Source organism: Bicyclus anynana, chromosome 26 (genome assembly GCF_947172395.1).
Source record: "Bicyclus anynana chromosome 26, ilBicAnyn1.1, whole genome shotgun sequence".
Taxonomy (NCBI): domain Eukaryota; kingdom Metazoa; phylum Arthropoda; class Insecta; order Lepidoptera; family Nymphalidae; genus Bicyclus; species Bicyclus anynana.
The window spans coordinates 444,360-456,561 of NC_069108.1; the positions used below are offsets into that span (position 1 = coordinate 444,360).

Here is a 12,202-nt window from a genome sequence, read left to right on the forward strand (position 1 = left end):
CAGTTATTTTTCAAAAAATCATAGACATTCCATTTTATAATTTTATTCATGTATTTGATAGATAATCTATACATATAAAGTGGAAAGATGTGTTTGATTGTTGGCTCTGTAACCACTGGACCGAGTTGAAAAACTCATTCACAGATTCAACATTACATTATCAGCGAGCAACATTGGTTATATTTGATCCCCGTATTCTCACGGATGTGTAAACTACGCTCAATACACCGCTTGGGGTCTGCTACAGTTCGTGCGCTATAGCATGGTGCGGGTGACAGTTCGTTTCACTCTTGGGAGTTTGTCGCAATTTACGATAATAGTACGTATTATAAACGTCATATGACAACTGTCACCCGCACCATGCTACAGCGCACATAGTATAGTACATTTATATAAATGTGTATGGACTATGTTTATATCATTAATTCTCGTGCGTGAGAATTATTCCGTAATTACCGTTTGATAATTCAAAGGTTTACGCGTTTCGTTTGAACCATGGACTTAACTGTGTTTAAATTTAATTAACCCAATTTGTTGAGAAACACGCTATGGTAAAATATACCATCTACTAATACATGTTAAATCTAAGATCTCTTATCTATACTTCTATACTAATATTATAAAGCTGAAGAGTTCGTTTGTTTGTTTGATTGAACGCGCCAATCTCAGGAATTCCTGGCCCGATTTGAAAAATTCTTTCAGTGTTAGATAACCCATTTATCGAGGAAGGCTATAGGCTATATATTATCCCCATATTCCTACGGGAACGAGAACCACGGGGGTAAAACCGCGTGGCGTCAGCTAGTTAATAATAAAACCTGCATCCAGCGAATCCTTGCGACTCGTGTCGTCAGTCTACCTGGTGGGGGGTCAACCAACACTGCTTTTTCAAATGCGGGGTCGCCATTCCAGCACCTTGGAACCCCATCATCCATCGACTCTTGTGCCCGGCCCATTGCCACTTCAGCTTCGCGACTCGTTGAGCTATGTCGGTGACTTTGGTTCTTCTGCGGATCTCCTCATTTCTGATTCGATCACGCAGAGATACTCCTAACATAGCTCGTTCCATCGCCCGCTGTGTGACTTTGAGCCTTCTTATGAGGCCCATAGTTAGCGACCAAGTCTCGGAACCATAGGTCATCACTGGCAACACGCACTGTTCGAAGACTTTTGTCTTCAGGGACTGAGGAATTTCGGACGAAAATATATCATAGATTATCATTTTTTGACGGCCTCCGTAGCGCAGTGGATGTCCAAGACTGAGGTTCTGAGTTCGATCCCCGACTGGGCAGATTGAGATTTTCTTAATTTGTCCAGGTCTGGCTTGGTGGGAGGCTACGTCTGTGGCTAGTTATCACCCTACCGGCAAAGACGTACCGCCAAGCGATTTAGCGTTCCGGTACGATGTCGTGTAGAATGGGGTGTGGATTTTCATCCTCTTCCTAACAAGTTAGCCCGCTTCCATCTTAGATTGCATTATCACTTACCATCAGGTGAAATTGTAATTAGGGCCAACCTGTAAAGAATTAAAAAAAAGAGTAAGTATAAAACAACACTATCATTATTTCGTCGTCATCAACCCATATTCGGCTCACTGCTGAGCTCGAGTCTCCTCTCAGAATGAGAGGGGTTTAGCCAATAGTCCAACCACGCTGGCCCAATGCGGATTGGCAGACTTCACACACGCAGAGAATTAAGATAATTCTCTGGTATGCAGGTTTCCTCACGATGTTTTCCTTCACCGATTTAGATACGTGATATTTAATTTCTTAAAATGCACACAACTGAAAAGTTGGAGGTGCATGCCCCGGACCGGATTCGAACTCACACCCTGCGGAATCGGAGGCAGAGGTCATATCCACTGGGCTAACACGGCTCTCATTCATGATTTCATCATTATTTCGCCATCATCAAACTCATATTCGGCTCACTGTTGAGCACGAGCACAAAAATATATCTGAATAAAAAAAATATATTAAAACATCCCTCTTTTTAGGTTGTTGGTTAAAAGCGAATATGAAACAGTACTCAAAGTTCACAGCCTTTCAGGCTTCATCTATTAATCGGTATGGGAGGTAAACATAGTAAATGCATTAAGAAAAACTATTTACCGACCAACGATGCTGTGTGGACCATATTTAGAGTGGACCCTAATGATGGACGGACATAAAACTATATTTTTATGTATTAGCAACACTAGTTAGCCCGCCCGGCTTTGACTTCTTATTTGAAGTACAGTTTCTTTACCCACGCTTGTCTTGGGGAGAAGGTACGCTAGTATATGTGTTACGAAAAGTGTAATCGGGCGATCCGAACGTTGAGAGGGTTCTCCCTTCTATATCTCTGTTTAGTAGTTTTACTTCAGTCCTGCGGTCTAAAGTTTAACTTATAGTTAGGGATCCGTAGAACATTTTGTACAACTGATCACTATTAAGTAAATGCAGATTAACGGATGGGATGGATTACTGGGCTTATACATCAAAGATAGGCATTTCAGTAATTCATTTTTTTATAGCAATTGTTATTTTGTGTACAATTGCTACCAAATCAAGACTTTAATAGGGATTTAATAGGGATGATGACAGTTTTTTAAATTGTATATAAATTAAACGTATGCTAATAGTAAAGCAATTTTGTAAAAGTAACAGGGTATTTGCGATCATTACTTTCGGAGCTACAGGGATTAAAAAGGGTCAGATTTGCGGCGCTGCCGCGGATCCCTGAAAAACACCCCATACAAAATGGTACGAACTAATGACGTCGTAGGTACATAACGATCATTAGATATGGGCGTTCAAACAAAATTACTAATATCTTTGTTATTTGTGCGTTTATGTATATAGTTTATTAAAAAATATCACATTTCATGTAAAGAAGCTAAAACTACGATAAAAGATTTTTAATACATTTTGAAGTTTTATAATCTTATTTGTTTTGTAAATATCCAGACAATCTTTGCTTTTTATGTATAAATTAGTGAACGAATGTATCAATAAAATCAATATATTCAAACCTAGTCATCATCCCCATTATGTTTTTACTACTTCACAGCGTCTGGTCTATTCTTTATGCAATAAACCTTTAATACGCAGCAAATTAATTAAAACTAAAACGAGATTTTCCCGCCATACTTTTCTAGTAAAATGTTATGTAATGATCGCGTCAGAAACCCGTTTTTACAGACCTATCGAATTATTATTATATCCGGCACTCTGACGATAAGATAGCTGAGTTACCAGTCGGTTTAGTTTTTATATATCGTGGCACATGTTTCGAAGGTCGGGTCAGAACAACTGAAATTTCGTGCAAATATAAATAGTTTCAAGAATAATTCGCTATTGTATCTATTCGCTAGAAGCGAAGCAGGTGTTGACTTTGTGGGAATTCATTACGAATAGTAAATGTGTGTGTTTGAAAATTTGGTTTTAGCAATACGTGTAAATAAAAGTGAAGTGTCAGTCAGTGTGTTTTTACAATTGATTAAAGGTGTTTCATCATTAACAAGACAACGGCTCACTGTTGAGCACGAGACTCCTCTCAGAATGAGAGAGGTTAGGTTCCGCCACGCTGGCCCAATGCGGATTTTCAGACTTCACAAACGTAGACGATTAAAAAAATCCTCAGATATGCAGGTTACTCAGGTATGCCTTTTTTAGCTTTTATTAGATTATCATCATGTGGAACAGTAAGATTAACAATTATCTATTCTTATCATTAGAATTTCCACTTTTTTTTTATTTCACGAATAGGCGTGCGTTAGACATGCTTGGAAAGCAATGATAAGGTCTAATAAAGCGCGTTTGCCTAGAAGATGCCTATTCACTCTTGCCTTGAAAGTGCTCAAACTGGTGTCAAACTTGCCTTGAAGGTGTCAGGAAATACAGACGCCGAAAGGGCATTCCACATCTTAGCAGTTCTTATTAGAAACGTTATAAGGGTCGATTGGTTTACATTATGTGTTAAAATAAAAAAAAAACATACATACAGCTGAATGTAGAACCTCCTCCTTTTTGGAAGTAGTTAATAAAATCTGTTACCTACACTATCTACTAGAGATTGGAAAATCGATTGGGTTACATTATTGTGTTATAATAAAAAACATACATACATTTGAACGTAGAACCTCCTCCTTTTTGGAAGTTGGTTAATAAAATCAGTTACACTGCTAGAGACTGTTTGGAAAATACCAGTATCATAGTATAAAAATTTCCTTGCTAGTTTTTCTTAATAGAATTTTCCTTATTTTTTTTTATTCTTTACAAGTTATGCCTTGACTACAATCTCACCTGATGGTAAGTGAGGATGCAATCTAAGATGGAAGCGGGACCCCTTTCGGTTTCTAGACGACATTGTAAAGGAACGCTAAATCGCTTGGCTGTATGTCTTTGCCGGTAGGATGGTAACTAGCCACGGCCGAAGCCTCCCACCAGCCTCAAATATAACTAAATGTTATTTGTTATATACTATGTCTACTTGCGTGGTAGAGTTACAAATAGACTTGATTTAAGAGCCCTTATAAGAATTTGTAAAGGCAATATTTTTTTTTAACTAGCAATGCCCCGCGTTTTCACCCGCGTAGTGCATATTCCCATGAGCGTACATGGATAAAATATAGTCTATGACACTCGCAAATAACGTGGCTTTCTATTGGTAAAAAAATTTTTAAAATCGCTTCAGTAGATCCAGAGATTTACCCTAAAATCTTTACCTCATTATAATATTATGAATTTTCAATTTTCCCTCGATCAATATTATATCTCGAGTTTTCCAATTCTGCCAATAGTTGGCACATCCATCGCGATCTTACTGACTACTGATGACATGTTTAAAATAAATATAAATTATATTTATCTTCTTCCTCAAAGTAGTGTTGATTTATCCTGGTAGATAATCATGCAATGTTTTTTTTTCACAACGTGTTTGTATCTGTTTTTCATCTGTGTGCTTAGTCTATGTGCATTTTGTCTATGTGACATTGACAGTGATTTATGACGTAAAAAAAAAACGCTCGGCCATTTCGCCGGTCTGATTTACACGGACGGTGTGAGGTATTCTATATTCAAATAAGAAACTACGTGCGTAAACTTTAAAAGAGGTTCTGTATGTTTTAATATTAAATCTGCGTAGTGATCAATTATACTGTATTGTGTTGGAATACGGTGAGTTAAAATCAGTTTTATTTTGGTGTTTAAATAGTTTTACCATTTTTACCTGTCTAGGTAAAAATATATCACGCCATGCGCTAGGCCAATGTAAAGCTTTTCTGAAGCACTTATGCACTTGTTTTCCAATTGTTTTTTTTTTATTTTTGGGTAATTCTGATAATATAACTAATTCTGATAATAACGAAATATTTGTCGAATGCCAAATGGTTTAAAGTTGTTAAATTTCCTATATATTTATTTTTCGTATTGAGTAAGTGCCGATGGCTCCATGTTGGACCACTACGGCGACACTGGGGGGTTTGGGCGAGTGCAGAAGCATCGTCTGATGGGACCTGAAGGCTGAAATAAAGATAGAGGACCTATGAGACTAGGACCTCGGCTTAGAGGACCATTCGGGAGGGTGTAACCGTGACCTGAGTGAATCAGTCCGGACCCAAGATCGTGAATGAGAAAGCCCGGGTGACGTTAGATATCGGGGACCTCGTCTTCGCCGGCGAAGACGCTGTGTAGCTTGTGTTTGTGTTGCCTGGGAAGTATTGTCGGTCGTTATGTCATCGTCTGGATCGTAAAGGATGTTTTTGGGAGTCTCTGCTTGAAGTTAGCGTTTAGGTTGGGAGTGTAGTTGCAGGCCTCAACCACTAGTTGGTTGGGATGGATGGCAGCTCTGTCGAAATAGTTTCGAGAGAGATGTTTCCATGTGTCGCCTATATACTTACTCATAAAACATAGTAATATTATAAAGAGCTAAAAGTATAAGAGGTTGTAGGGTTAATCACGGGGTCTACTGTGCCGTTTTTAATTTTTTTTTTTTACCGGAGAAAGCCACGCGGTTTAATTTTTATTTTTCCGGATAAAGCCACGGTTTTTGTGAGTGTCATAAGCTATATATTATCTCCTTATTCGAAAGGTAGTGGACTCTGGGCGGCTGAAACCGCGAGGCGATTGGAAAAAGGATAATGACTGTCTAACCAACATTTAGTATTATTCTTAATTGGAAATCTAAAATAAATCAAAAAACTACGTAATCGTCACGTTTTCGTACTTTTAGAACCGGTTTTCATATTTATTTGTGAACAATAATACATCTTTAATAGAGTTTTTTTTTTATTATATCCATTGTTTATCTCTTTATGTTAAAATTTGTTTTCTTAAATACCATTTATTGTGACGGAATCCTGCAAAGTAGAGGGCGTGGCTATGATAGAAAGAGGAATCTTCACATACAGTTTTTTGTGCCTATGCGCTTTTATATAGTGGGTATTTTGTTTGTATTAGATACCTACAGCTTGTATGTTGTTCTGAATTTTAGTGGACATTTTTACTAAGTACATATTGTTTTAGGTAGGTAGGTACCTATATTTTGCAAGTTTTTATCTGGTAGATACTAATACTTTATTTTTTCCATGTGCTTATGAATAAATTACTGATTTTGTGTATTTAGAGACTTAGTGTTTTGTAGAGCTATACCTACAGGATATTTTTACTATTGTTTAAGGTACGTAGGTATATATTGCACGTTTTATACATCATTGTGTAGGTATTTAGATTGTTTTATAGAACTTATTATGTTATTCCCGGTTTAACTATTTTTAACCGATTTCCAAAAAGGAGGAGGTTCTACGTTCTACGGCTGTATGTATGTTTTTACTATTGTTTTAGGCAGGTATATAGGTATTGCAAGTTTTTATTTGGTAGGTAGGTATTACTACTTCTTTCCACGTGATTTTATGTAGATTATTGTGAATTTAGATTGTTTGTAAAAGCTTACATTATGTTATTCTGGGGTTATAGTGAAGATTTTTACTATTATTAAAGGTTAAAGGTAGATATAACCCAAGTTTATAAGTGATATCTAATAAGACTACTATACTTATTACCGAGTGCTTTTACGTATATTATTATATTGTGTATTTAGATTGTTTTTAAGAACTTACATAATTATAGAGCTTATATATGTTATTCTGGGGTTAAAGTAAAGATTTTTAATATTATTAAAGGTAGGTGGTATATCTATATTGCAACTTTTTATATGGCAGATACTTTTTTCAAATCATTTTACGCATCTTATTGTGTACCTATTTAGATTATTTTAAAGAGCTTTTGTGTTATTCTGGGTTTATAGTGCAGATTTTTACTATAATTAAAGGTAGGTATATTGCAAGTTTTTATGTGGCAGATACTTTTTCTCAAATTCTTTAACGTATATTTAATTCCTCTAGTAAACCCTATTCAATCTAGGTTGTTAATGGATAAGTATAAAAAACATTATAAAATCCCAGAGGATGTTGCTATTTCAAGATCTAGACCAGACATTTTCCTTTTGTCCAAACAAACAAAGCGAATAGTACTTGTAGAGCTTACTGTGCCGTGGGAGACTAACATTCCGAAGGACCACAGTATAAAAGTAAATAAATATTATGACCTAACAAATGAACTAACTAAAAATGGCTATGTAGTTAGTCTGTACGCCGTAGAAGTAGGTGCGAGAGGATTACCAGCAAAATCTCTCTATAACTTGCTTAAAGACCTTGGTCTCTCTAGAAGTGCAGCTAGTTCTATATTAGAACGAGTATCTAAAGTTGTTCTAATAGGATCTTACCAAATTTGACTAGACATGGAGAACAACACGAGCAGAGAACGGGGAGTGTTGATCGATCGTCAAGGAATTCCTTAACCCTACATCCTGTAGTCACAAGTTCAGGACTCTGCTCGGAGTTCTTCTCTTCGTCTTCGTTTCGTCCACACGATGGACCCGGCACCCGCACGGTGAATCCATGGAATGCTAAGATATTCGTCTCTCATAGATTGTTTTAAAGAGCTTTTGTGTTAGTCTGGCTTTATAGAGGAGATTTTTACTGTTATTTCAAGTAGGTATATATGTATTACAAGTTATTGTCTATGTCACAGTCGTGTCGTCGGCAACGTAAAAAGACTTTACCTTTAGGGTACCCTTTCTCGAAAAATATCAAAGAAAAGGAGTAAAGTAACATTTGAAGTATTATTTTTTTGTTACCAACAAGCTTAAAAATTAAGAAAGCGAAATGATCCAATCTTTAGCCTAAAAAAACTTAGGCTTTATAGCTTGTTAATACAAAATTAAATATTCAATTAATAATGGATGAAAACTGTCATGAAATATAGAAAACTTTTTTTGATAAAGTGGGTAATGATTTAATTATTAAAGTAAAATTATCAAGGTTTTTTTTTAAATATGGTTTTTAGTTTAGGGTAGTTTAGGGAGTTTAGGGTAGGCCTGGGCCGGAGATGGGCATTCCCTATAAGCAATGGTTGGTCTGATGGTTGGTCTGTCATAGAGCACTGGTTATGTTCGAATAGTTTTATAATCTTACTAGCAGACGCCCGCGACTTCGTCCGCGTGAAATTTAATTTTTCACAAATTCCTCGGGAACCATGGACTTTTCCGGGATAAAATGTAACTTATGTGGTAGACCAGAGTAATATCTATTTCCATTCCAATTTTCAACTAAATCGGTTTAGTGGTTTCAGCGTTTAAGAGTAACAAACATCCATACAAACTTTCGCGCTTATAATATTAGTAGGATGAACAATTAAAAGAGTAACTCTAAAATGGTGGGCTTTCCATACAAACTTTCAACCCCTGTTTCACCCCCTTCTATTTTCATTTAGTCAAAAAGTATCCTATGTTTTGCTCCAACGTCCCATTTACGATCATACCAAAATTCATCTTGACAGACAGACAGAGTTACTTTCGCAGTTATAATATTAAGTATATACAGGGTGATTCGGTCTTTAGTGCGGATATTTTTTTTCGTGGTTCTGTATCATTAATAGAATATAAATCTACAAACAGTTCGATACATTTTATGTATTTTTTTTTTTAATTTATGTCTCTAAAATAACAAAATAATGTACATATTATTACTAAACAAGATATATTCAGCTTAAAAGTGATCTGGTGACGTCCTTTAGGTATCAAACGAAAATAAAATAAACGCACAATAGAGTGACCCTAAAATTCTGTTCAAAAGTAAATAACTTTAGCTAACGATAATTTTGTTATTTTTGAGTTAAAAAAAAAAAGAAAAAATACGTGATCATTAAATTTTGTTTATGTACAAAATATAAAAATATCCGCACTAAAAAAAATTTCTTCCTGTATATTTGTTTTTTTTTATTGCATGTATAAATTAATTTAGTTAACTACAGTAGAACCCGTTTAATACGATTTAGCAGGTGCCCAACTAAAAACGCGTCTTAGACGGGATATGGGGGGATAGTGAAAAATATAACAACTAATTTACATATACATAGTTATAAAAATTAGTGTATTTGGTGTAAAGACTACCTAATTATGCTACTTAAAGTAATCACTTGTTCTGTTATGACAAAAAGATTTTGATGCATTAGCAATTACGAAATATTCAATTAAATTTTACTTTTGCAGTGCGTCTTCAAAATTTTCAGTTTAGAATCACGTCAAGAGTCGTTTGCTGTCAGGATATTATAACTTGTAAAGAATAAAAAAAAAGATCTCGTTTGTTCGAGTTATCTATCACTAGCGACGTCGTCCGCGTGGAATTTAGTTTTTCACAAATCCCTCGGGAACCATTAATTTTTTCAGGATACTAAGTAGCCTATGTGTTAATACAGGCTATCATATATCTCAATACCAAATTTCAGCTAATTCGGTTCAGTAGTCGAGGCGTGAAAGAGTAACAAACATTCATATCATCAAAATCATCAGTTTTCACAAATCTCGGGAAACCATGGATTTTTTCGGAATAAAAAGTAGCATATGTGTTAATCCAGAGTAAAATTTATTTCCATTCCAAGTTTCAGCCAAATCGCTTCAGATAACAAATATATTACTAATTTTGTTTGAACGCTAATAGAAATCTAACGATCATTACATTACCTACGACGTCATTAGTTCGTACCATTTTGTATGGGGCGTTTTTCAGGGATCCGCGGCAGCGCCGCAAATCTGACCCTTTAAATCCCTGTAGCTCCGAAAGTAATGATCGCAGATACCCTGTTACTTTTACGAAATTGCTTTACTATTAGCATACTCATAATTCATATACAATTTAAAAAACATTTTGTTTAGTTATCACAAATATTTGGATATCTATACTAATATTATAAAGAGGAAAACTTTGTTTGTATGTTTGTTTGTTTGTAATGAATAGGCTCAAAAACTACTGGACTTATTTTAAAAATTCTTTCACCATTCGAAAGCTACAATATCCTCAAGTAACATAGGCTAAATTTTATTTAGGAAAAAATAGGTTTCCGTAGGATATTTGGTTTTTTTGGACACAAGGTGTAAAAAATCAACCAGAAAAGTTACTTATTTTGCGTACGCTGCCTAAACTATAAAAGATAGAACCATAAAATGTTCTAATTAATTGTAGATCTTATAAATACCTACAAATAAATCCGCGACACACTATACCTATCTATGGCGAGTGAGGCACAACAACTATTTTTTTATTTAAAAATTTCGTTTTTTTTTGGGGTAGGGTAGGGGTATCGTAGAGGTAGGGTAGGGGTAGGGTAGGGGTAGGGTATGGTAGGGGTAGGGTGGGGGTAGGGGTGGGGTAGGGTAGGGTTGGGGTAGGGGTAGGGAAAGGTAGGGTAGGGGTAGGGTAGGGTAGGTGTACGGTAGGGGTAGGGTAGGATAGGTATAGGGTAGGGGTAGGGTAGGGGTAGGGAAAGGTAGAGTAGGTGTAGGGTAGGTAGGGATAGGGTAGGTAGGGATAGGGAAGGTAGGGATAGGGAAGGGATAGGGTAGGAGTAGCGTAGGAGTAGGGGGTAGTTGAGCGACCAACGATCAGCGAGCCAACGACGTCACTAAATCGTGCCATTTTTTTATGGAGTGTTTTTCAGGGATTCGCGGCAGCGTCGCAAATCTGACCCTTTAAATCCCTGTAGCTCCGAAAGTAATGATCGCAGATACCCTGTTACTTTTACAAAATTGCTTTACTATTAGTATACTCTTAATTTATATACAATTTAAAAAACTGTCATCATTCCTATTGTCATAACCTGTTGGTGCCCTATAAAAATAAATAAACAAAAACAAATTACACTTTATACTTAGACGGTTGAGGGTCTGGATACTTAAAACCTGCTACCTCCCAAAGCCACCACAGTTCAAACTACATAATTGGCTTGTACTTACCTATGATAGGAGCATGCATGAGTTGACAATCACAGCTTCTATGAAATGACGAAGGAATTATTGATAACTAGCGGACGCCCGTGACTTCGTTTGCGTGAAACCCTACTTTTACCCCTACCCCTACCCTACCCTACCCCTAACCTACCCCTACTCTACCCCTACTCTACCCCTACCCTACCCCAACCTTACCCCAACCTTACCCCTATCCTACCCCTACCCTACCCCTACCGTAGGGTACCCTATCCTATGCTTACCCTACCACTACCCTACCTCTACCCTAACCTTACCCTATCCTTAATCTACCCCTACCCTACCACGCGACGACGACGGAAGCTTAAAAAATGGAGTGACTTCTCCTGTTTTCTCAACATTTCCCTTCACTGCTCTGCTCCTATTGGTTGTAGCGTGATAAAAAGTATACTGCAACCTGCCCAGAAGTATGAAAAACATTTGTACCAAGTTTCGTTAAAATCCGTCGAGTACTTTTTGTTTCTATAAAGAACATACAGACAGACAAAAATTTTACTGATTGCATTTTTGGCATCAGTATCGATCACTAATCACCCCCTGATAGTTATTTTGGAAATATATTTCATGTACAGAATTGACCTCTCTACAGATTTATTATAAGTATAGATAATCATTGATTTGTATTGCAGGTGCATGGATATGAAGAAAGCATTCGGCGGTGCGATCCTGTTCGTAGCGGTGTGCTGTTGCATTTGGCTGCTGATCACTCTCTCTACTCTCAGAGAAGGTAACTCAATGGCGCATTATACAGGGTGTCCCGTAATTATAGCAAATTTTCTTTAAGGCAGGTAGTAGGTATATTGTGGCTATATTTAATTTCAATCGGTACTGAATTACACTT

General features: G+C 36.5%; 1 protein-coding gene across 2 annotated transcripts in view; it reads left to right on the top strand.

The window, feature by feature from the left end:
* Positions 1-3,223: 3,223 nt before the first annotated feature.
* The window catches only part of LOC112045719 (serine protease snake), a 28,087-nt gene continuing 19,108 nt past the window's right edge, over positions 3,224-12,202 (top strand). Inside the window, exons 1-2 of one of the 2 annotated variants that reach the window (XM_052889498.1) lie at positions 3,224-3,641; positions 11,991-12,088. In XM_052889498.1, the coding sequence (XP_052745458.1) occupies positions 11,995-12,088 (94 nt within the window). In that variant the 5' untranslated portion in view covers positions 3,224-3,641; positions 11,991-11,994. Of the gene's footprint in view, positions 3,642-5,027; positions 5,160-11,990; positions 12,089-12,202 lie in introns of those variants that run through there. The other variant, XM_024082008.2, reaches the window with a different exon arrangement.